The sequence below is a fragment of the Saccostrea cucullata genome, unplaced genomic scaffold (genome assembly GCF_032062105.1).
Source record: "Saccostrea cucullata isolate Sc308-1 unplaced genomic scaffold, CSIRO_AGI_Scuc_v1 ctg2714, whole genome shotgun sequence".
Classification (NCBI taxonomy): Eukaryota; Metazoa; Mollusca; class Bivalvia; order Ostreida; family Ostreidae; genus Saccostrea; species Saccostrea cuccullata.
The window spans coordinates 80726-106679 of NW_026934053.1; the positions used below are offsets into that span (position 1 = coordinate 80726).

The 25954-nt window shown below is 35.1% G+C and overlaps 1 protein-coding gene across 1 annotated transcript in view; it reads left to right on the plus strand.

Annotated features, from left to right (window-relative positions):
• The window catches only part of LOC134239861 (integrator complex subunit 13-like), a 55257-nt gene extending 31028 nt beyond the window's left edge, over positions 1-24229 (plus strand). The window contains exons 6-11 of the mRNA XM_062721992.1: positions 9503-9593; positions 13280-13408; positions 13577-13661; positions 14701-14793; positions 23506-23595; positions 24027-24229. Coding sequence (XP_062577976.1) covers positions 9503-9593; positions 13280-13408; positions 13577-13661; positions 14701-14793; positions 23506-23595; positions 24027-24229 — 691 coding nt within the window. The remainder of the gene's footprint in view (positions 1-9502; positions 9594-13279; positions 13409-13576; positions 13662-14700; positions 14794-23505; positions 23596-24026) is intronic.
• Positions 24230-25954: the final 1725 nt, after the last annotated feature.

Here is a 25954-nt window from a genome sequence, read left to right on the forward strand (position 1 = left end):
CAATTTTTTCAAGATAACCTCACACTAAGTCTTGTATTCGACTTGATCTAAAATGTTTTGTGTAACTGGGAACGGATTATAGAATCCCATTATGTCTATGACAGTGATTCCATCGATCAAAATATTGTTAAATATATTAAATTGGCTTCTATTATTAATAAGATAATGCTAATATTCAGTTTGAATTTAAATTAATGAGCATTTGAAAGTAATTTTCCTTTTTTCAATTTAAAGAAAAATACGTAAAAGACAAACATGACACTTTTCCTTTACATTCTTGTTTGAACAAGTTATCTTGCATGATTGGATATTGCCTTTCTACTTCATAAGCAATACAGATTAACGCAAGTAAGAAACAGAAAGAGAACGATTTTAGTATTTCATCTTAAAGACTGTCCATACTTACAGAAACTATTTCATGTTTCCTTCGGAAATATATTAAATTTTAGAGTTTTCTACAGCAAAAACATGGACTTTGTCATTATTCAAAGTAAGGGATACATTATACATATCTTGTTTACGCATTTCCTCATTTACATGTACATACTGCCAAAAATTGCACTCTGTTACTGTAATCCTTTATGAGGGGGGGGGGGGGGGATCATATTTTTCTTACAGTACTCAAGTTTTCTTTTGAAAAGACGTACCAGAAAGGAAGATATGAATCAAATAGAACCGTAAAAGCAATCCACTAAAGTTTTTGCTTGGAAAACTCGTGGTTTGTTCTATCATAAGAAAGTTTTTTCGATATATTTCCTTTTGAGAAAGAATTATCAGTTTTGCTTCAAGAATTAATTGTCTAATATTAATTTTACAAATTGCAATGGAGACAGAAGACATATACGGTATCTTTAACCAACCACAGAAACAACAAGAGGTTTTCAACATTATTTTTAGGACTTCTGATGAAATGATAAAGACTACTGAGTATTTAGGCAATCAGCCTTATTTTTCAAAATTTAAAGATATTTCCAGTCAGCAGATGAAAAAAGCCACGCACGACATGCATTTAATGTGATTATTGCCACGTGATCAACATTTTGCACTGTTTTAATTATTATCTACCCACCTGAAGTATCTTTTTAAGGATCGACTATCATTACTTTTACAGTGTAGCTCTTTTACAAAGGTTTTACTTTTATAGTTTTCAAATGAAACATATTCTTGAAAAGTTAACAATAAAGATATATATGTACGTGTACATGAAAACCAATGAATAGAAATTACAGCTCTAGCAAACGTATTACGTCATTAATTTAACTCGATCTTCACCCCTTTTCAAAGAAATGCAACTTTAACACCAATACGTGTTTAAAATCGTTCAAAAGCCCCAAATCTCTACAATATACCCTGCTTAATTCATGAGTAAACGTTTATTCAAAAGTTCACCAATTTGAACGTAAATTTTCAAATCATAGACAACATTCATTGATTAAAAATTGACCTTTTTAGACAGAGAAATGAATAAATTTAAACTTTAGATATTCTGTTGTCTGTCCTTTGGATGAGACCGGAGTACCGAAATTCAGTGTGAGAGCAAGGATGACCTCTAGAAGAATTTTTTTACTAAAAAAGCTTTTAAAAAAGCGTTGAACAATTTCTTTAAAAAATAATGAATTAGATGAAAAAGGTTTAATAAAAATATATTTTAAAAAGTGCAAAATTTATGGTCATATTTCGTTTTTTTAGGGGTGGGTGTTTTTTTTTTTTTTTGCGGGGGGGTTGGGGGGGGGGGGGGGGTTAGTGGTGATGGGTGTTGTTGTTCCTGATTTTATTTTTCTTTACTTTGTGTACAAAATATTACGTGATTGTACGTAAAGAATAACGTAAATAAGCATTAAACCTTTTAAGTTAAAATAAAATACTAGATAAACCTTTCATTTTACAGACAGACAAACGGGCATTCTTATTAATTTTTTCGTTCCTTTTCCATGAAATCAACATATTCACCGAATAAATAAAATTCCTATACAAATATACATCATTTTCACGAATTCTTGAACTTTTCTTTATATGTACAATATTTATAATGGTCAGAATTCAATTATTGATCTTTGATCTCCTTTTATTTTAAATTTTGACCATAGAATTTTCTACGACCGGGCAAAAATTATTGCTTGATAATATATCTGACCAAAAAAGTACAAATCAGCCGTAGGGTAGGGTGGTACATTAAAGTCAGATTTTTGATGGTCTTGTCACTCCACTATTTGACATGCATTTAAGAAATTTTGACCTTGGTCATGAGTTCCCAAACAGAGGTATCAGACATGTTTTACAAACACAATTTGTTAGTATTAGTCTGTTTTTTAAAAGTGTGAAGCCAAAGTCACTGTGGGTAATATATAATGAAGCCTACTTTACTCTGACCTAATGTTTTGAGGTGCTTGTTCTGCCAAAGTTTAATAAGATCCTAGTAAATTCTTGACAGAGGCTAAATAGACCATCAATGTCTATCTGACTAAAGTATTGTGGTGCTATCCCAGAAGGCATCATTTTGACACAGACCCTACAGATTGTGTTCTTTTCGTTTTGGACTTGATACAATCAATGATTTAAATAAAGAACATTGCTGGCCATTTTCTCCTGAGACATAATGCATTAATCAAGCTGTGTTTGACTTGTATATACTCTTAATAGGGAATCTTTCCTAAGTTAATAGAAATTTTCAGTCCCTAATTTTGGTAATCGTTGCCATTCACAAAGGGGGAATTGATAATTACTAGAAGTTGAAGAGTATAGATCATCATTTTTTTTTTCTGATCGACAGTACTACACCATATATGTGGTGGTTTAGAAGTTACTGTTAATTGCTAAATGCAATTTTTCTATAGTTCCAACATTATCTTACAGTATTTATATGGCAGAACTTAAGTCGTCTTCATCAACATTTTTTTTACCTTGTCACTTTCCTTTGAAATTGACCATTCAACTTCATTCATTTTTTTTTACTTAAATTTATAAGATTGACCTTTCCTTTGAAATCGACTTCACTTTTCTTGAATTAGAGTTTATTTAGATATAAGTTTCAAAAACTATGAAACTTCATCATACCTATTGATGTGAGCAAACCATCAGTAACATTTCTGACTTGACCTTTCTCCTATTTTTCTTTCAGTTGAGTGATCAACTCAGTTTTGCTGAAATCTGAGACAGCTTTGTGAAGTCTCAGATATGCTTAATTACTAGGCATTATCACATATTGATGAGAGTTTCAAATGAGTTTCAAATTCTCTTTCAAGGCAACTTAATTTAACAAGACAACAGTCTAAATATTATTTGAATACCACCATTTTAATATTTAATTGAGTAAATGTATGCTTAGAATATTTTAACATAGAATATACAATATACTTATCCTTTAATTTAATATAATAATTTTAAGGGTTATCTGAAAGTCCTATTAGATTACTATTAATCTATGGTTGTGAATATCAATTCAAAAATAATTTCATTTTTTGTGCAGATGACATCGATTCTCCCAAATTATAAACACTGATTTATTTTTGTCCGATTTTATTTTTGTCTGCCCTGCGTCATTGGAGTAAGGTCATTAAGTCAGGCTGCAGTTACTGGCCTATTAATGCCCAATCCAGATATTACCGACATTGTCATTGTCATCTATACGATAAATCGCAACCAATCCAGATGCAGCACTGACCCATATACTGGTCTCTGATCCTTTTAACTTTATGATGTTTATATTAGACAATAGGGAAAAATATAATACAATAATGGTAGCTATCCCTTGAAATTCTTATAAGGAAGATCATATTGTCTGGGGTGTAATTCGATTAGTAGGGTTTGTTTAACACATTGGGGCCCATTTTGTAGTTGATTGCTAGGTTAAGTTAGCTCTTAATTTGCTAGTGGTTCATTCAACCTGTTATGAATTAAAATAAGTAAAAAACTGTGCAAGATATTTGAAAGAGAGTTTTTAAAAGGGGAGAAATTTCTTTTTGGGAAAAAAGTTTGATTATTTTTGACCAAGCACAAAATTAAATGCATGATTATATAATTTGATCTCATTTTGCAAAAATTGCAAAGACTTCCTAACTTGATTATAGAACTACAGTGTATATAAGGTTGTACATATTAAGTATCAAAATCCCAGGAAGTCAGAAATGAAATATTCATTTTTTACTAAATTTGAAATAAAAAGGCAGTACATGTATACAAAAGAATGTATTAAAAGATGTCAAGAGATAAAGTTATGTTTATAAATGTACATGTACTGTAAATGTATTACATTTGGCTGTGTATTCTTTTTAGTGGCTTTAGCAGAACTCAACAACCGCTAAATCAAGTTCACCACTAAATATCTTGCAAATATACACATAAAGAAGAATATGAAGAAATGCGCTAAATCAAATCTACGCTAACTTATTCAAAATTCAATTTCCGCCAAATATCATACATGCTAAATATAATACATTTACAGTGTTTGATGTGTGTCTTTAAATTGCATCAATTTTTGCAAAAAAAATAATTTTTTCTAAAACTAAAAACTGAAAGAAATTTTCCATTTAAAATAAAATTCATGCATAGAAGAAATAGAGAGCTGAAGGAGTCTTTCAGAGGTTATTGACCGTTGTCCAGTATGTGAGAGCTTTACATGAAGATATATTTTATATATTGAAGGGCTTTGGTCATAAATCTTCGGATAAAAACACATTTGGCGGAAAACGTCAGACTGTAATTGAGTAATAACACAGTTTGTTCCCTCTTCATTCCCTCTGTCAAATTAATATTATCAGATTCTGATGCTCCATAAGTCACTAAACTGACCACTGTATCTAGTTCTCAATTAGCTTCTCCTTTTTAGCTAATTGCTTACAAATTTGTCTCCCTTGGAGAGTTGTTCCAGAAATGGGGGGGAAAGTAAATGTTGAACCCTCAGCAAAATTCCATTAAATGCTTTTCACTAGTATTTTACTTAAAGTCTGCTTAAAGCAATATGAGCTGCATGTTTGACATCGGAAAATTTTGTTGCAAATTTGTAATCAACTTTTTTAATGACAGTAAAATAGAACATTTATAAACTTCTGTTGTTCAATACTTTGGAAGAACTTTTTATAAGCTTTGATTGAAGCAAAATTGCATTATTGTTGACCTGTACAATAATGATTTCTTATATAACACTGTATATTGGATTGTACAGAAATATTTTTCTGAAATATTTTTAAACTTTATTTTTGTTTTATTAATCAAAAGGGTTTTAATTTAATACAGATTAATCATAATAACACATTTTACCAGAAAAATAAAATTCTCAAAAATGCAGCTCATATTGCTTTAAAAAGCAGGCTAATTATAGAATTTGTGTCTCCAGTTGAGAAAAAAAAAGACGCTGGAGAAACTAGAATTTTTTTTTTTGAGATGGAAAAGGAAGGAGGGTTAACCTTGCCATGTTGCCTTTTGGCCTTGATAATGTCCATTGATTTGAATTGTTTTTGAAATTCATGACCTAAAGTTTCATTGCAGATTGAAAGCTTACAGAAAAAATTTAATTATTTTAAGAAAATACCACACCAGATTTTACGGTAATTGAAAATAAAAAAAAATCTTGTTTGTATTAAAGCTGCTTGGTCTGATTCTAATCGCTAAAAATACATATTTGTTTTTCTTCTTGAAAAATAATTGTCCATAAATTGTTTCAGCTTTTTTCAAATTATTTCCCCAAAGTCTTTTTCCTTTAAAAAATATCAAAATTCAAAAGTAAAAAAAATAATTTTTGTTAGGTCACACAAAAAATAATCCTATGTTGATCATTGACACATTGTTGATATCGTGTGAAATCACCTTTGAAAAATTAAATTTATCGCTTACATGTTTATCTCATGAAGAACAAACCCGAGCATTTTATTTCACAACAAAGTACATATATTACCTGTACACAGACAATATTTAGCTCCTTTAAAAAAATCATTTTTAAAATATCTGATTTTCCTCTATTCTTTAAATATGCATATTAATATAAAAATTACTATGGATTATATTCAATTAATTTCTTAATTTTGAAAAGATGTATTATGACTAAGGCTTCTACTAGAGAAAAAATACTCGGGTTTGAATTATCTTCATTATTACATATAAACTTATTTTTTTCAAAATTGACTTCACAACAGATCTTAACTTCCGTCAGGAACTACTGTTTTGTCAATAAGGTTTTTGATCTGCGTTTTCCATGTAAGGATTGTTGTAATAAACTATTGAATCAATCTTATAATTTATTTTTCTATATTATCTATGTATTAATGACGTACTTTTATTGTGTAAGATAAAATGTTCCTGTTTCGGGTTAAGCGACTTTAAAATCCATATAAAATGGAATGGTGCTGTTAGGAAATCTACATATTAAATGGTTAACAGTTAGGGCTGTATCAATATATCGATATATCAATACGTATCAATATTCAAGAAAAATATTGCATCGAAAAATAACTTCCAATACGTATCGCACAGACATTTTTTCTTCAAAATCTGTTTAAAAGATGGAAATTTCAATCACCAAAGATTACATTTGACTTTTATGAATTAAAACGTTCAATAATTACCGCGGTATATAATTTCTAAGGAAATAACACAGTTTTTTCTAAATATAACAAAATGCAAAGAGAAATTTATTTGAACATGTTGATTTTACTGTCATCAAAAGTTTTAATTGAAGTGTTATTTTAAAGACAATGAGACAAGAACTTTAACATGGGTAATAAAACACTTAATTGTTATCAAATGTATGCATTAAAATGATTTAGAAGCCTTTTCTGATGGACTTGTTTTAGAATCCAATATATCGCATATCGCTTTAAAAAATATTGTATCGTATCGAAATTTTTGGCTCAATACATAGCCCTATTAACAGTATAGAATTATATTGTACAGGAATAATCATAGTCATGAAAATTTGTCCAAATCATTACAGAGGTGAAAATTACCAGCACTCTTCCAGAATTTATGGTGTCATTTACACTAATCCTTCATATCTTCTCATTTACAATTACAAAGGATAAGTTTAACTCCCCATATTCTAACAGAGATCAGTTTTATTTGAATTATAAAAGAAAATCATTATAATAAACATATTGATATGTTTGGCTATTTTTGGGATTTTTATGATCAAGGAGGAAATGATTGGGTGTCTCTTACACAAATATTAGGACCTTGGAATCCCACCCCAGTAATGGGATTGTGATGCAGATGAATTGTCCTTGAACATTTGTCACTTTATAAACAGAGGTTAATATGTCTCTATGAAGAAATATTATTCCTCTTGGTTATTGATTCAGAATTTGAAGTCGGAGCACTGATAATTGGACCATATCGTTGTCTGTATATATGTGTCAGATAATATGATTTGCAATTTATAAACAAGAATAACATTCCAAACAAGTGTCAGTAATATGATTGACTGCTAATTTATTGATACTGCTCAAAATACATCAATCTCTCAATGATAGGTTATCTCCCTTTTTCAAATTGCAACTTTGAGCTGTAGTTTTTTGTTTATCATTTATATCTAACCTACCGGTATTATACTGAAAGGAAAAAGAAACGCAGGGTAAACTTTTGAGGTGAATTGAATTTGTTTTTCTTAAAATATGTTTTAGTTTTTATATCTAACTTTTAAAATCATCCTTCAAAAACATGTAACAAAATTCCCATTTGATTTTGTCCAATAATTCATGAGTTACTGAAGCTCAAATGACGATACCCCCCAAAAGTGAAAATCGAAAACTCTCATTATCCTCAATGTCTCTCCCGTGCATTTGTCAGAGCCTTATTTCTCCTTTGCATAGAATTTCATTAGAGTGTTTAACTTTCAGACCCTGGCTATATTTAGCATGGGTGACCACGCAAACAAAATAGGTCAAGCGGCGCGCGCATGCGCCAGTGAGAGGAATAAAACAGTAAATTGACTGGCTAAAAAAATCAAATTGCGGAATTGTTTTCTTTCAAATTTCGTATGAATGTAATGATTATAATCATCTACTGTATAAATGGCTGCTTTTGTGGTCAAAGTAAGGTGGCGATTTAAGAGATGGCAGGACGAATAACCAGTTCGTAACATGGCTCTGTTTCGCGTTAACGTCAAGGTTCTCCATCATTTGAGATTTTACTGTGTTGCAGAGTTTACGCAAAGCACCAATATTTCGCGGTATTTTCGCGAACAAATTCGTGACTGAATCAAAATTCATCATACATGTAATTACAAAAGATTATAAGCACACACTTATTTAGATATCGCCAATTCGTTACACAAATGGTATGGTCGTACGTATTGATATAAGGGAAAAAACGTTCGGAAAAGCAGAGGAAATTCTGACTGATATTCGAACTACTTAACATTTTTGTGAAAGTAGATTTGCCGCGTTTATTTATCAGGTTTCTTGATCGAGTTACTGCATTACAAAAAAACTCAGAACAGTAAACATGCTGAAATTTCAAAATTTTCGGCAAATTTATTTACATCAATAAAATGACTTCGGAACGATGTCATGTAAATTGTTTGACTTACAGTGCTTACATAATTCTAGAGCCGTGGTTCTACAGGAAAGACATATTTAAATATTTTTCATAAGTAATACAATGTATTTTATTGCAGCTACCAATTAACCGGTACATTGAGTTGTGAAAACAATTTCTTTCTCTTTGTTCCGTCATGCGTAAACTCCGGCGAGGGTCTACGAGATAATTGATTGACTACTCAAGGTGAAGCCCTAGTAATTAAGTGTTATAACTTTTTGAATTGAAAAACGGTAGAATTGTTTGATTAAAGTTTCAGTTAGACAGAATTTGTGAATTTTGAATTTTCTAATTATCACAACTCTTACTGTGTTGGCAGAATTTTTACTGTGTTGCATGCATGAAATTTGAATCGTTACTGTGTCGGAGAAAATTTTACTGTGTCGGGAGCAACACAGTAAAACAGCTCATGGAGAACCCTGGTTAACGTCATCGTCATGGTTGATTGAAAACCATTCCAGGCCCTCTCTGACAACGGGTAACAAGTTTTGTGGGGGAAAATTTACAAGAAACTGCTTAGTAAACCGTTGTTGCCTTTTTCATTAATTATGCAATTCAAAAACAAGACCTTATTGAACTTCCGTAAACTGTGCCCAGATTGCAAGAAATTCATAATGTCTCTTAATATTGAAAAAAGATGTGCATACCTCATATGCATCAAACAATGCAACAAGATTAGTTGACAAACTCGTCGTTATCAAATTGCACGTGTCTTGGGCTTTTTAGCGTTTTCCCTACGTGACGACACAAATTTTACGGTTGAGTAATTCTGAATGCTGATTTTGGTGCACAGTAACTAAATTTCTCTTCTGACCAATTTTCGTAATTTTCGGTCATGTGATCAAAATGTTTTAGAACATTATGCTACCCTGCGTTTCTTTTTCCTTTCAGTATATTTCTGAGATTAAGCTACATGTCACCACTGCCATATTTCCTGCAATGATTAAATAAATATGCATCCTTTTTAATTTGACAGCTTACTTCCTATCAGCCATTGTGAACTGGTTCTCGTACATGTGACACCTGTAGGAGATGAGACCAAGATTACAGAGAGACAGAACAGAGAGGTGCAGTATTCAAAATGTCACTCAGAACTATCATTCAGAACACACAAAGCAAGATGTATTAATGTGTGGGAGAAAAATATTCTCTTACGGTTATACCCAGGAGAGATTTTTTTCTAGCAAATAATTTTAAAAGAATATAATTAAAAGTAAACTTTTATCTTTACTTCAATTTCACAGAAAGAATCTGGCAAATATTTAACTTTTGTTTCCCATTTTTGCTTAAATTTGGATTATATACATGATAATGAACCACGTACTCTAACTCTTGATTCCCGCCTACATTTTGCAACCTTTAAATTCAATTTTAATGGCAATTTGGCCATTAAATCTTGGTTTAGTACAAAGAACAGTTCTATGGTAATTAGGGCCCCGCAAGGATTTGCGGGTGCCCTATAGTAATCACTCTGTCTGTCCGTCCGTCCGTCTGTCTGTCTGTCTGTCTGTCTGTCCGTCTGTCACTCTTCCGTCCACAAATTTTCTGTTTTTTTCTAATAACTTTTTTTATGGTTGCCCAATCAAGTTTAAATTTGGTATGGTAGTTTGATAGGCAGAAATACATATTTTGATGCTAAGTTTGATTCTCTACGTCTTCTAGTTTGGAGCTGGGGTGGTGGGGTAGATTCCTTAACTATGCATAAGAATGAACGGTCAACTTTTTTTATGGTTGCCCAATTAAGATCAAATTTGGTACGGTAGTTCAGTAGGCAAAAATACATATTTTGATGCTAAGTTTGGTTCTCTATGTCCCTTGGTTTGGAGCTGGGGTGGTGGGGTAGATTCCTTCACTTTATATAAGAATGCATTGGCAAAGAGAGATAACTGCTGAAGATGTTTCCATTCAGTAAACTGTATGCTGCTAGGAGTCCCATGGGATTAATTAGCTTTCTTCCTGAAGAAAATCCAGAGCATTATCTTTATCTGTCACATTGAGATTAATTACCACCTCTGTCTGCAAATGAAGTTTGTTTTGAAGTTAAATCAATTTGGAATGCTATGAACACTCTGAAATGTGGATTTAAATATAAATTTTTATTATTTATTTTTGTTTTATAGTTATGATTTCATTGAATCCTAAAAAAAGAAATAGATTAAAGAAGATTTTTTGATTTACCAGGGTACTTTTTTTTCACTTTTTTCTTTTTTTTTTTTTTAAATATATTAATTCAAGATTGTTTTTAATTTTTAATGTAGTTGTATAAAAACCCCATTCTATCATTCTAAAATGATACATGGAATGAGAATAAGATCTGTAGAATTATTTATTTACATCTTTATAATAAATACACTAAAAATGGGATTAGTAATCCATGGATATCTTTCATACATAATATTCTTAATACAACGGGTCTCTGTAATATTTGGACTAATCAAAATTTTCATAGTGTTAAATGGATTGCAACCACAATTAACCAAAAGCTCAAAGATCAGTTTTTACAGAAATGGTATAGTGATTTGAATAATTCCAGTAAAGGTATTACATATAGAATTTTTAAAACAAAGTTTGAATGTGAAAAATATTTAACTATTTTACCAAGAAAATTTAGAAATATCTTTTCAAAATTCAGGACAAGTAACCATCGTCTTCCGATAGAGATGGGTAGATGGAATAATGTTGAAAGAAATGAAAGAAAGTGCAATCTATGTAATAATAACCAGATAGGAGACGAATTCCATTATTTACTGGAATGTAATGCATTATATAAGATTCGAAAAGATTTTTTGTTGCAGAAATACTATGTTCACCCAAATACAATAAAATTCTGTAATTTGATGACAAGTACAGATCCAGCATTTTTACGAAAATTGTGTATATTTATTACAAAGATTTTTGACACTGTCTGTCCTCCTGTAATCTCTGCTCGTCCATAATTATTGTAAATATGTATATATGTACCTCTTGTACCATTGTATGGTTTTTTGAGAGAATAAATGAATGAAATATCATTAATACTGAAAAAGTTCTTATTGTAACTTTAGAAAAAAATGATGAGAGAGGTACAATTAATCCCTTGGGATTAATTATCTAGCCTGCTGCAGAAAATTTAGTAGGCTTCTCTTTATCTGTCACTTTAAGATTAATGAAAACCTTTGTCTGCAACTGCTGTTTGATTGAAGTTAAGGTCAAGCCTTCATGATATTTGCATTCATTGAAGGCTGGCATTTTATATAACACAAGATTCATAATTGTTTAAATATAAATTCAATGTTAAGTTGTTCTTTACTGCCTAATGTAAATACAAGAATATTATTTTCAGATTTTTGAATATTCAGGAATTATGTTGAAATTTTAAGAATACAGTTGCTGTTGCTTTTTCTTTGTACATTTATTAATCATTCTGTAAGCTGCACCCTTTTAATTCTACCCATGGCGGGGCCCTTGCTGACTGGTCAGTTTTCTAGTTGATTAATCATTTTAATTCCAGCTCTAGATAGTAAATGATCGTTAATTTCAGCTCTGAAAAAAGGGGGGTAGACGATATTTTCTAGTGAAATCGAACTTTCAAGAATTACTATATTTTGAAATAGTCTTGAATATGATTAAATGTATTTCATATCTTTTCTTATGCTTTACACAAATAAATAAAACATATATAAATTATTAAAATACAATTATTTAGTTGTAAATAGCTTTAGAATTGGTGAAAAATCAACTTTTTTTCGTTTTTTGTCTATAAACATATGTTCCCCCCCGTGAAACACAAAAAGCTTTGGCATAAATTTGTAAAATGACAGTCTATATTACCTGTAAAAAGGAATTTTTGTTTCATGGGGGGGAAAGATGTTTTAAAAATATTTTCCGTTTTCCATTGATTTCTGTAGTGAAATACTCAAGTCTTACCATAATTATAGAGTTATCTTTCTTTGGTATCCCAAAAAAGTAACGTTTTATGAAAATTCCTATAAATATCTATAAAAATTCTGAAAATCATTCAAATATGATAACTTTTGAAAATTGACTTAGAGCTAGGCGGAAGAACAATACTATCGTTCGTGGTTCTTTAATACCTCAGTGGAAACCCTTTAGTCTATAAATCATAATTCTTAGAGTTAGTCTGTTAATCACCTGTTAATCAGTTACTGATATTGTATTGAGAAGTCTGTGTGATAAAACATGCTGTACAACAAACTTAAATTTTTAATTTCAGTTGAAACTACTCTTAGACTACAATCTGCTACTGTAGATTCCTGATTATATGCGAGGAATTGTCGCGTAAACACAAAATTAAATTACTCGCTTTATTTATACATGTATGATGCTAAAATCCATGTTAATTCTCTTGATCAACCTTAAGAAATTTATTGAGACATAAGAAATGCATTGAGTTAAACGGTGACTTTGTTGAGAAAAGTTACATGACTTTTTTGTACTCGTATTAGCTTTTGACGTCGGGTAACGTCAAGAATTTTCGTTTTAGTGCTCCGGATATGAATGTGTGTCTTTTTTGTATCTCATAAAAGTGTAACTATTTGTGCTTTGTTTTTGTTGAAAACTTGCATATTTATATAATGAAACACGAATTGAATGAAAATGATAGTTCCGTATATTTTGTCAATGTGTGTCAGTAATTATCAATGTTGTCCACGAACTTTACGAACAACCCTCGTATAAGGAGAGATCCAGGTGACACAATCAGCCAAGTTCCAGTAGAAGAAACTGTTATATATTTGTTTTTGTTAACTTGTAGATATCTCCTCTATTGTTTGGAGAGGTCCATGTAACACAGTCCGCTAAGTTCCTGTACAATAAGTTGATACAACTGGTCCAGTTCCACTATGGTCTGTCCTCCACAACAGTTACCGGCATTCCCATGAAGGTATGATAATTACAGTATTTATATATCTAATATTACCATTTCTATTATCTATGTGATAACGCATTGAACTTTATGTGAGTTGATTTCTTGATAATTCTACTGGATTGTAAATTTTGCCAAGTGAACTTTATTAGTGAGTGTAAATGAACTTTTTTAAAACTATAACAGGAAGAACAAAATGCCAGCTCTTCAGCGAATTATGATGTAGAATTATTGCACCCTTCACAAGCCCACGATGATATCATGAAGTCCGGTGAGTGTTTAGTATTTCATGTATGTATATTTGAGGTGTGTAGGGTCTCCCATTGTTTGAGGTTGCATAGATGTGATTTTCAAACAACCATTTTTGTGTTCTTATTCCTAGAAGAGTCTTGTTGAGTACGAATTGATCGAGTCTCATTTTATACTTACAAAGTATTTCATGTAATGTGAGTCTTTGAATACTGATACATGTATCATGCAAGGCATCTCATACCCAGCTGCCTTCAAGTTTTAGATTCATATTGAAGTTTTCTTATATTCTTGTATAGTAAAAGGAAAAATGACTTGCCTTGTTAGTTTTTATTATATCTGCAAAATACATAAAAGATAAAGTTTTCAACCAAACATTGTATGTGAAATATTTTTTCCCTATATTAGGCAATATTTTACAAAGGACAGTTTTAATATTAGCTGGTAACAATGAATGCGCATTGTTGTATGGATCAGCTGTTCTGACGAAAGGTAATCTGATAATTGACGTTATGTTATTTCATATATCACTTCAGGTTTTCATGAAAAGAAATGATGATTGAATGCTGGAACCATCATAAGATATTAGATTGATACACTGCTTGTATTACTTGTCCCCGCTTTCAGAATTTCTTGATTGACGTAAAAACTGTCCATTAATATAGTTATTGAAATCAGTTAGGTAGCAATATCCGTGCAACAAAAATGGTTATTACATGCATGGTTATAATTGTATGGTTGCCTTTATGGCTCTCAAAGTTTATTTATGTCATACCACGTAATAAATCTTTTTGCAGTTTACAGCTAATCGGAGATTCCTCAATATTAAGACAGTTGAATGTCCATCATCCATCAATCATTTTTGACATGATTAATATGCATATTTAGAAGCAAAATTTATAAAAAGCTCAGATTTTGTAACAAAAAATTCAATTTATATAAAAGAGTAATACAATTTTATTTGACTTAAATACCAATGTCAGTAAATAAAATAAACAATATAAGTACAATGGCTTAATTAAATTTTTTATGAATACAAATCCTGTTTTTCTTTCTGACAGCTCACAGTGATGGTTTGGTGATTCCATCTAAGGAAGGGCTCCCTACAGAAACAGTCACCCTAAAGTGGTGTACCCCTAAGTCCAATGTTGTAGGTATGTGTACCCCAAAGTCCAATGTTGTAGGTATGTGTACCCCAAAGTCCAATGTTGTAGGTATGTGTACCCCAAAGTCCAATGTTGTAGGTATGTGTACCCCGAAGTCCAATGTTGTAGGTATGTGTACCCCTAAGTCCAATGTTGTAGGTATGTGTACCCCTAAGTCCAATGTTGTAGGTATGTGTACCCCGAAGTCCAATGTTGTAGGTATGTGTACCCCAAAGTCCAATGTTGTAGGTATGTGTACCCCAAAGTCCAATGTTGTATGTGTACACCCCTAATGTAGGAGGTATGTGTACCCCGAAGTCCAATGTTGTAGGTATGTGTACCCAAAAATCCAATGTTGTAGGTATGTGTACCCCGAAGTCCAATGTTGTAGGTATGTGTACCCCGAAGTCCAATGTTGTAGGTATGTGTACCCCGAAGTCCAATGTTGTAGGTATATGTACCCCTAAGTCTAATGTTGTAGGTATGTGTACCCCGAAGTCCAATGTTGTAGGTATGTGTACCCCTAAGTCCAATGTTGTAGGTATGTATACACCCCTAATGTAGGAGATGTGTATATATATACCCCTAAGTCCAATGTTGTAGGTATGTATACACCCATAATGTAGGAGGTGTGTATATATATATACCCCTAAGTCCAATGTTGTAGGTATGTATACACCCTTAATGTAGGAGGTGTGTATATATGTACCCCTAAGTCCAATGTTGTAGGTATGTATACACCCATAATGTAGGAGGTGTGTATATATATACCCCTAAGTCCAATGTTGTAGGTAAGTATACACCCTTAATGTAGGAGGTGTGTATATATATATACCCCTAAGTCCAATGTTGTAGGTATGTGTACCCCTAAGTCCAATGTTGTAGGTATGTATACACCTCTAATGTAGGAGGTATGTATATATATTTATACCCCAAATCTAATGTTGTAGGTATGTGTACCCCTTATGTAGCTGTCATAATGAAGACTAGATTTAGTGTATAGACAAAGGGAGTTCATCTTTTTCTGTTTATGACAGAGCTCCAGTACTGTAAGTGTGCGGTTAATCTTTTACTGTTTATGACAGAGCTCCAGTACTGTACGTGTGCGGTTAATCTTTTACTGTTTATGACAGAGCTCCAGTACTGTACGTGTGCGGTTAATCTTTTTCTGTTTATGACAGAGCTCCAGTACTGTACGTGTGCGGTTAATCTTTTACTGTTTATGACAGAGCTCCAGTACTGTACGTGTGAGGTTAATCTTTTACTGTTTATGACAGAGCTCCAGTACTGTACGTGTGCGGTTAATCTTTTTCTGTTTTTGACAGAGCTCCAGTACTGTACGTGTGCGGTTAATCTTTTTCTGTTTATGACAGAGCTCCAGTACTGTACGTGTGCGGTTAATCTTTTTCTGTTTATGACAGAGCTCCAGTACTGTACGTGTGCGGTTAATCTTTTTCTGTTTATGTCAGAGCTCCAGTACTGTACGTGTGCGGTTAATCTTTTACTGTTTATGACAGAGCTCCAGTACTGTACGTGTGCGGTTAATCTTTTTCTGTTTATGACAGAGGTCCAGTACTGTACGTGTGAGGTTAATCTTTTACTGTTTATGACAGAGCTCCAGTACTGTACGTGTGCGGTTAATCTTTTTCTGTTTATGACAGAGCTCCAGTACTGTACGTGTGCGGTTAATCTTTTTCTGTTTATGACAGAGCTCCAGTACTGTACGCATGAGGTTAATCTTTTTCTGTTTATGACAGAGCTCCAGTACTGTACGTGTGCGGTTAATCTCTTACTGTTTATGACAGAGCTCCAGTACTGTACGTGTGCGGTTAATCTTTTACTGTTTATGACAGAGCTCCAGTACTGTACGTGTGCGGTTAATCTTTTACTGTTTATGACAGAGCTCCAGTACTGTACGTGTGTGGTTAATCTTTTACTGTTTATGACAGAGCTCCAGTACTGTACGTGTACGGTTAATCTTTTACTGTTTATGACAGAGCTCCAGTACTGTACGTGTGCGGTTAATCTTTTACTGTTTATGACAGAGCTCCAGTACTGTACGTGTGCGGTTAATCTTTTACTGTTTATGACAGAGCTCCAGTACTGTACGTGTACGGTTAATCTTTTACTGTTTATGACAGAGCTCCAGTACTGTACGTGTGCGGTTAATCTTTTACTGTTTATGACAGAGCTCCAGTACTGTACGTGTGTGGTTAATCTTTTTCTGTTTATGACAGAGCTCCAGTACTGTACGTGTGTGGTTAATCTTTTACTGTTTATGACAGAGCTCCAGTACTGTACGTGTAGGTTAATCTTTTACTGTTTATGACAGAGCTCCAGTACTGTACGTGTGCGGTTAATCTTTGTTCTGTTTATGACAGAGCTCCAGTACTGTACGTGTACGGTTAATCTTTTACTGTTTATGACAGAGCTCCAGTACTGTACGTGTGCGGTTAATCTTTTTCTGTTTATGACAGAGCTCCAGTACTGTACGTGTGAGGTTAATCTTTTTCTGTTTATGACAGAGCTCCAGTACTGTACGTGTGCGGTTAATCTTTTTCTGTTTATGACAGAGCTCCAGTACTGTACATGTGCGGTTAATCTTTTACTGTTTATGACAGAGCTCCAGTACTGTAAGTGTGCGGTTAATCTTCTACTGTTTATGACAGAGCTCCAGTACTGTACGTGTGTGGTTAATCTTTTACTGTTTATGACAGAGCTCCAGTACTGTACGTGTGCGGTTAATCTTTTTCTGTTTATGACAGAGCTCCAGTACTGTACGTGTGCGGTTAATCTTTTTCTGTTTATGACAGAGCTCCAGTACTGTACGTGTGCGGTTAATCTTTTACTGTTTATGACAGAGCTCCAGTACTGTACGTGTGAGGTTAATCTTTTTCTGTTTATGACAGAGCTCCAGTACTGTACGTGTGCGGTTAATCTTTTTCTGTTTATGACAGAGCTCCAGTACTGTACGTGTGCGGTTAATCTTTTTCTGTTTATGACAGAGCTCCAGTACTGTACGTGTGCGGTTAATCTTTTACTGTTTATGACAGAGCTCCAGTACTGTACGTGTGCGGTTAATCTTTTTCTGTTTATGTCAGAGCTCCAGTACTGTACGTGTGCGGTTAATCTTTTTCTGTTTATGACAGAGGTCCAGTACTGTACGTGTGCGGTTAATCTTTTTCTGTTTATGACAGAGCTCCAGTACTGTACGTGTGAGGTTAATCTTTTACTGTTTATGACAGAGCTCCAGTACTGTACCTGTGCGGTTAATCTTTTTCTGTTTATGACAGAGCTCCAGTACTGTACGCATGAGGTTAATCTTTTTCTGTTTATGACAGAGCTCCACTTACTGTTCGTGTGCGGTTAATCTTTTACTGTTTATGACAGAGCTCCAGTACTGTACGTGTGCGGTTAATCTTTTACTGTTTATGACAGAGCTCCAGTACTGTACGTGTGTGGTTAATCTTTTACTGTTTATGACAGAGCTCCAGTACTGTACGTGTGTGGTTAATCTTTTACTGTTTATGACAGAGCTCCAGTACTGTACGTGTGCGGTTAATCTTTTTCTGTTTATGACAGAGCTCCAGTACTGTACGTGTGTGGTTAATCTTTTACTGTTTATGACAGAGCTCCAGTACTGTACGTGTGCGGTTAATCTTTTTCTGTTTATGACAGAGCTCCAGTACTGTACGTGTGAGGTTAATCTTTTACTGTTTATGACAGAGCTCCAGTACTGTACGTGTACGGTTAATCTTTTACTGTTTATGACAGAGCTCCAGTACTGTACGTGTGCGGTTAATCTTTTTCTGTTTATGACAGAGCTCCAGTACTGTACGTGTGAGGTTAATCTTTTTCTGTTTATGACAGAGCTCCAGTACTGTACGTGTGAGGTTAATCTTTTACTGTTTATGACAGAGCTCCAGTACTGTACGTGTGCGGTTAATCTTTTTCTGTTTATGACAGAGCTCCAGTACTGTACGTGTGCGGTTAATCTTTTACTGTTTATGACAGAGCTCCAGTACTGTAAGTGTGCGGTTAATCTTTTACTGTTTATGACAGAGCTCCAGTACTGTACGTGAGCGCTTAATCTTTTTCTGTTTATGACAGAGCTCCAGTACTGTACGTGTACGGTTAATCTTTTACTGTTTATGACAGAGCTCCAGTACTGTACGTGTACGGTTAATCTTTTACTGTTTATGACAGAGCTCCAGTACTGTACGTGTGTGGTTAATCTTTTACTGTTTATGACAGAGCTCCAGTACTGTACGTGTGCGGTTAATCTTTTTCTGTTTATGACAGAGCTCCAGTACTGTACGTGTGCTGTTAATCTTTTTCTGTTTATGACAGAGCTCCAGTACTGTACGTGTGAGGTTAATCTTTTACTGTTTATGACAGAGCTCCAGTACTGTACGTGTGTGGTTAATCTTTTTCTGTTTATGACAGAGCTCCAGTACTGTACGTGTGCGGTTAATCTTTTTCTGTTTATGACAGAGCTCCAGTACTGTACGTGTACGGTTAATCTTTTTCTGTTTATGACAGAGCTCCAGTACTGTACGTGTGCGGTTAATCTTTTTCTGTTTATGTCAGAGCTCCAGTACTGTACGTGTGCGGTTAATCTTTTTCTGTTTATGACAGAGCTCCAGTACCGTACGTGTGCGGTTAATCTTTTTCTGTTTATGACAGAGGTCCAGTACCGTACGTGTGAGGTTAATCTTTTACTGTTTATGACAGAGCTCCAGTACTGTACGTGTGCGGTTAATCTTTTTCTGTTTATGACAGAGCTCCACTGTACGTGTACTGTACGTGTGTGGGTTATATCTTTTACTGTTTGTACAATCTTTTACTGTTTATGACAGAGCTCCAGTACTGTACGTGTGTGGTTAATCTTTTACTGTTTATGACAGAGCTCCAGTACTGTACGTGTGTGGTTAATCTTTTACTGTTTATGACAGAGCTCCAGTACTGTACGTGTGTGGTTAATCTTTTACTGTTTATGACAGAGCTCCAGTACTGTACGTGTGTGGTTAATCTTATACAGTTTATGACCGTGCTCCAGTACTGTACGTGTGTGGTTAATCTTTTACTGTTTATGAGCTCCACTGAGCTCCAGTACTGTACGTGTGTGGTTAATCTTTTACTGTTTATGACAGAGCTCCAGTACAGAACGAGTGGGCAAAATCTTTTACTGTTTATGACAGAGCTCCAGTACTGTACGTGTGCGGTTAATCTTTTACTGTTTATGACAGAGCTCCAGTACTGTACGTGTGTGGTGAATCTTTTACTGTTTATGACAGAGCTCCAGTACTGTACGTGTGCGGTTAATCTTTTACTGTTTATGACAGAGCTCCAGTACTGTACGTGTGTGGTTAATATTTTTCTGTTTATGACAGAGCTCCAGTGTGTGGTACTGTACGTGTGTGGTTAATCTTTTACTGTTTATGACAGAGCTCCAGTACTGTACGTGTGCGGTTAATCTTTTTCTGTTTATGACAGAGCTCCAGTACTGTACGTGTGAGGTTAATCTTTTACTGTTTATGACAGAGCTCCAGTACTGTACGTGTGCGGTTAATCTTTTACTGTTAATGACAGAGCTCCAGTACTGTACGTGTGCGGTTAATCTTTTACTGTTTATGACAGAGCTCCAGTACTGTAAGTGTGTGGTTAATCTTTTACTGTTTATGACAGAGCTCCAGTACTGTACGTGTGTGGTTAATCTTTTTCTGTTTATGACAGAGCTCCAGTACTGTACGTGTGCGGTTAATCTTTTTCTGTTTATGACAGAGCTCCAGTACTGTACGTGGTTAATCTTTTTCTGTTTATGACAGAGCTCCAGTACTGTACGTGTGTGGTTAATCTTTATGACTCCAGTTGTACGTGTGTGGTTAACAAGATGACAGAGCTCCAGTACTGTACGTGTGTGGTTAAGCCTCTTCTGTTCCAGTACTGTACGTGTGGCCCATGGGCCTCTTGTTCTGTTTATGACAGAGCTCCAGTACTGTACGTGTGTGGTTAATCTTTTTCTGTTTATGACAGAGCTCCAGTACTGTACGTGTGCGGTTAATCTTTGTTCTGTTTATGACAGAGCTCCAGTACTGTACGTGTGCGGTTAATCTTTTTCTGTTTATGACAGAGCTCCAGTACTGTACGTGTGCGGTTAATCTTTTTCTGTTTATGACAGAGCTCCAGTACTGTACGTGTGCGGTTAATCTTTTTCTGTTTATGACAGAGCTCCAGTACTGTACGTGTGCGGTTAATCTTTTTCTGTTTATGACAGAGCTCCAGTACTGTACGTGTGCGGTTAATCTTTTACTGTTTATGACAGAGCTCCAGTACTGTACGTGTGTGGTTAATCTTTTACTGTTTATGACAGAGCTCCAGTACTGTACATGTGTGGTAAATCTTATTCTGTTTATGACAGAGCTCCAGTACTGTACGTGTGTGGTTAATCTTTTTCTGTTTATGACAGAGCTCCAGTACTGTACGTGTACGGTTAATCTTTTTCTGTTTATGACAGAGCTCCAGTACTGTACGTGTGTGGTTAATCTTTTTCTGTTTATGACAGAGCTCCAGTACTGTACGTGTGGGGTTAATCTTTTTCTGTTTATGACAGAGCTCCAGTACTGTACGTGTGCGGTTAATCTTTTTCTGTTTATGACAGAGCTCCAGTACTGTACGTGTGTGGTTAATCTTTTTCTGTTTATGACAGAGCTCCAGTACTGTACGTGTGTGGTTAATCTTTTTCTGTTTATGACAGAGCTCCAGTACTGTACGTGTGTGGTTAATCTTTTTCTGTTTATGACAGATCTCCAGTACTGTACGTGTGTGGTTAATCTTTTTCTGTTTATGACAGAGCTCCAGTACTGTACGTGTGCGGTTAATCTTTTTCTGTTTATGACAGAGCTCCAGTACTGTACGTGTGCGGTTAATCTTTTTCTGTTTATGACAGAGCTCCAGTACTGTACGTGTGCGGTTAATCTTTTTCTGTTTATGACAGAGCTCCAGTACTGTACGTGTACGGTTAATCTTTTACTGTTTATGACAGAGCTCCAGTACTGTACATGTGTGGTTAATCTTTTTCTGTTTATGACAGAGCTCCAGTACTGTACGTGTGTGGTTAATCTTTTTCTGTTTATGACAGAGCTCCAGTACTGTACGTGTGCGGTTTATCTTTTTCTGTTTATGACAGAGCTCCAGTACTGTACGTGTGCGGTTAATCTTTTTCTGTTTATGACAGAGCTCCAGTACTGTACGTGTGTGGTTAATCTTTTACTGTTTATGACAGAGCTCCAGTACTGTACGTGTGTGGTTAATCTTTTTCTGTTTATGACAGAGCTCCAGTAACTGTACGTGTGCGGTTAATCTTTTTCTGTTTATGACAGAGCTCCAGTACTGTACGTGTGCGGTTAATCTTTTTCTGTTTATGACAGAGCTCCAGTACTGTACGTGTGAGTACGTGTAATCTTTTTCTGTTTATGACAGAGCTCCAGTACTGTACGTGTGCGGTTAATCTTTTACTGTTTATGACAGAGCTCCAGTACTGTACGTGTGCGGTTAATCTTTTTCTGTTTATGACAGAGCTCCAGTACTGTACGTGAGCGGTTAATCTTTTTCTGTTTACGACAGAGCTCCAGTACTGTACGTGTGCGGTTAATCTTTTCTGTTTATGACAGAGCTCCAGTACTGTACGTGTGAGGTTAATCTTTTACTGTTTATGACAGAGCTCCAGTACTGTACGTGTGCGGTTAATCTTTTTCTGTTTATGACAGAGCTCCAGTACTGTACGTGTGAGGTTAATCTTTTACTGTACTGTACGTGTGTGGTTAATCTTTTACTGTTTATGACAGAGCTCCAGTCTTTTCCTGTTTATGACAGAGCTCCAGTACTGTACGTGTGGTTAATCTTTTTCTGTTTATGACAGAGCTCCAGTACTGTACGTGTGTGGTTAATCTTTTACTGTTTATGACAGAGCTCCAGTACTGTACGTGTGTGGTTAATCTTTTACTGTTTATGACAGAGCTCCAGTACTGTACGTGTGTGGTTAATCTTTTACTGTTTATACGTGTGTGGTTAATCTTTTTCTGTTTATGACAGAGCTCCAGTACTGTACGTGTGCGGTTAATCTTTGTTCTGTTTATGACAGAGCTCCAGTACTGTACGTGTGCGGTTAATCTTTTTCTGTTAGTGAGAGAGCACCAGTAATGTACGTTAACTGTTATTCATATACTGTTAAGTAAAGAGCTCCAGTACTGTACGTGTGTGGGTTAATCTTTTACTGTTTATGACAGAGCTCCAGTACTGTACGTGTACGGTTAATCTTTTACTGTTTATGACAGAGCTCCAGTACTGTACGTGTACGGTTAATCTTTTACTGTTTATGACAGAGCTCCAGTACTGTACGTGAGCGGTTAATCTTTTTCTTTTTATGACAGAGCTCCAGTACTGTACTTGTGCGGTTAATCTTTTTCTGTTTATGACAGAGCTCCAGTACTGTACGTGTGTGGTTAATCTTTTACTGTTTATGACAGAGCTCCAGTACTGTACGTGTGCGGTTAATCTTTTTCTGTTTATGACAGAGCTCCAGTACTGTACGTGTACGGTTAATCTTTTACTGTTTATGACAGAGCTCCAGTACTGTACGTGTACGGTTAATCTTTTACTGTTTATGACAGAGCTCCAGTACTGTACGTGTGCGGTTAATCTTTTTTCTGTTTATGACAGAGCTCCAGTACTGTACGTGTGCGGCACGGATCACCCCGGTGGACGTCAACAGTCGGCCGTCCTCCTGTCTCACTAACTTCCTCCTCAGTGGTGCGTTATCTCTCTCTCTTCTTTGTCCTCAATCTTCTCATCTCTCTCTCTCTCTCTCTCTCTCTCTCTCTTGAATTTTCTCTCTTCGCTATACTTCTCTCTTTTTTCCTTCACATTTCTAATTTTCCTTCCCCTCTTTCTACTTTTTCTTGTCTCCATCTCTGTTTTTCTCTTCTCCCTTCTTCTTCTTCTCATCTGTTTCTTTTTTCTTTCTTCCTTCTTACTTTTTCTTTCCATCTCAGTTTTTCTCTCCATTTTCTTTAGTATTTTTTTTCTCTCTATTCTCTCTTCTCGCTCTCAATCTTTATTTTTTCTCACTCTCTCTCTCTACTCTCTTTCATCTTTCTTTATTTTAATGATATTTTATACCACAATTCTACATAAACGCCTTATGCATCAAGAATTGAATGAACTTTTTTTCTGATTGCCAGGTCGAGCTGTAATGTTGGAGCAGCCACGTAAGTCCGGGACCAAGGTCATCTCCCACATGCTGGCCAGCCACGGGGGGGAGATCTTTATCCACTCCATCAACACGGCGCGCTCACTACTGGAGGACCCGCCCTCAATCAGTGAGGGGTGTGGGGGGAGAGTCACAGATTACAGAATTAATGTTAGTATGACCCTCAATCAGTGAGGGGTGTGGGGGGAGAGTCACAGATTACAGAATTAATGTTAGTATGACCCTCAATCAGTGAGGGGTGTGGGGGGAGAGTCACAGATTACAGAATTAATGTTAGTATGACCCTCAATCAGTGAGGGGTGTGGGGGGAGAGTCACCGATTACAGAATTAATGTTAGTATGACTCTCAATCACTGAGGGGTGTGGGGGGAGAGTCACAGATTACAGAATTAATGTTAGTATGACCCTCAATCAGTGAGGGGTGTTGGGGGAGAGTCACCGATTACAGAATTAATGTTAGTAAGACCCTCAATCAGCAAGGGGTTTGGGGGGGAGAGTCACAGATTATAGAATTAATGTTAGTATGACCCTCAATCAGTGAGGGGTGTGGGGGGAGAGTCACAGATTACAGAATTAATGTTAGTATGACCCTCAATCAGTGAGGGGTGTGGGGGGAGAGTCACAGATTACAGAATTAATGTTAGTATGACCCTCAATCAGTGAGGGGTGTGGGGGGAGAGTCACAGATTACAGAATTAATGTTAGTATGACCCTCAATCAGTGAGGGGTGTGGGGGGAGAGTCACAGATTACAGAATTAATGTTAGTATAACCCTCAATCAGTGAGGGGTGTGGGGGGAGAGTCACCGATTACAGAATTAATGTTAGTATGACCCTCAATCAGTGAGGGGTGTGGGGGGAGAGTCACAGATTACAGAATTAATGTTAGTATGACCCTCAATCAGTGAGGGGTGTGGGGGGAGAGTCACAGATTACAGAATTAATGTTAGTATGACCCTCAATCAGTGAGGGGTGTGGGGGGAGAGTCACAGATTACAGAATTAATGTTAGTATGACCCTCAATCAGTGAGGGGTGTGGGGGGAGAGTCACAGATTACAGAATTAATGTTAGTATGACCCTCAATCAGTGAGGGGTGTGGGGGAGAGTCACAGATTACAGAATTAATGTTAGTATGACCCTCAATCAGTGAGGGGTGTGGGGGGAGAGTCACAGATTACAGAATTAATGTAAGTATGACCCTCAATCAGTGAGGGGTGTGGGGGGAGAGTCACAGATTACAGAATTAATGTTAGTATGATCCTCAATCAGTGAGGGGTGTGGGGGGAGAGTCACAGATTACAGAATTAATGTTAGTACAGTACCCGCATCGTTATTCTTTACAGGATACACGATACGATAGGATACACGCACGATACGATAGGATACACGCACGATACGATAGGATACACGCACGATAGGACAGGATACACGCACGATAGGATAAACGCAAAACACGATAAACGCAAAACACGATACACGCAAAACACGATAGAACTGATAAACGATCTACACGATAGGATAAACGCAAAACCTGATAGGATTGTTCAAAATGCGGAACGTTTTTTGACAAGACGAAAAGATTATTTTAAATAAAATTTAAAGATTAAAGATTATTTGAATTAGATTATATTTTAATGTAAATACTCGCAGAGCTTCAAATCTAAACTATAAAGTACATTTACTTATTGTAAAAAGAACCTGAAATCTCTGTATTAATTTTACAAAAGTTGTTTAATTATATATATTTAAAAAAATGACAGTGATTAAATGGATTTGTATGAAATGGAGACTGTATTTTTTTTTATTCCTTCTAAAGTGTGTCAATTTTAAAACTCTATAAACAGATTTATTTTTTATGAAAAATATACATTTTCATTTTCTATCTAATAAATTAATCTA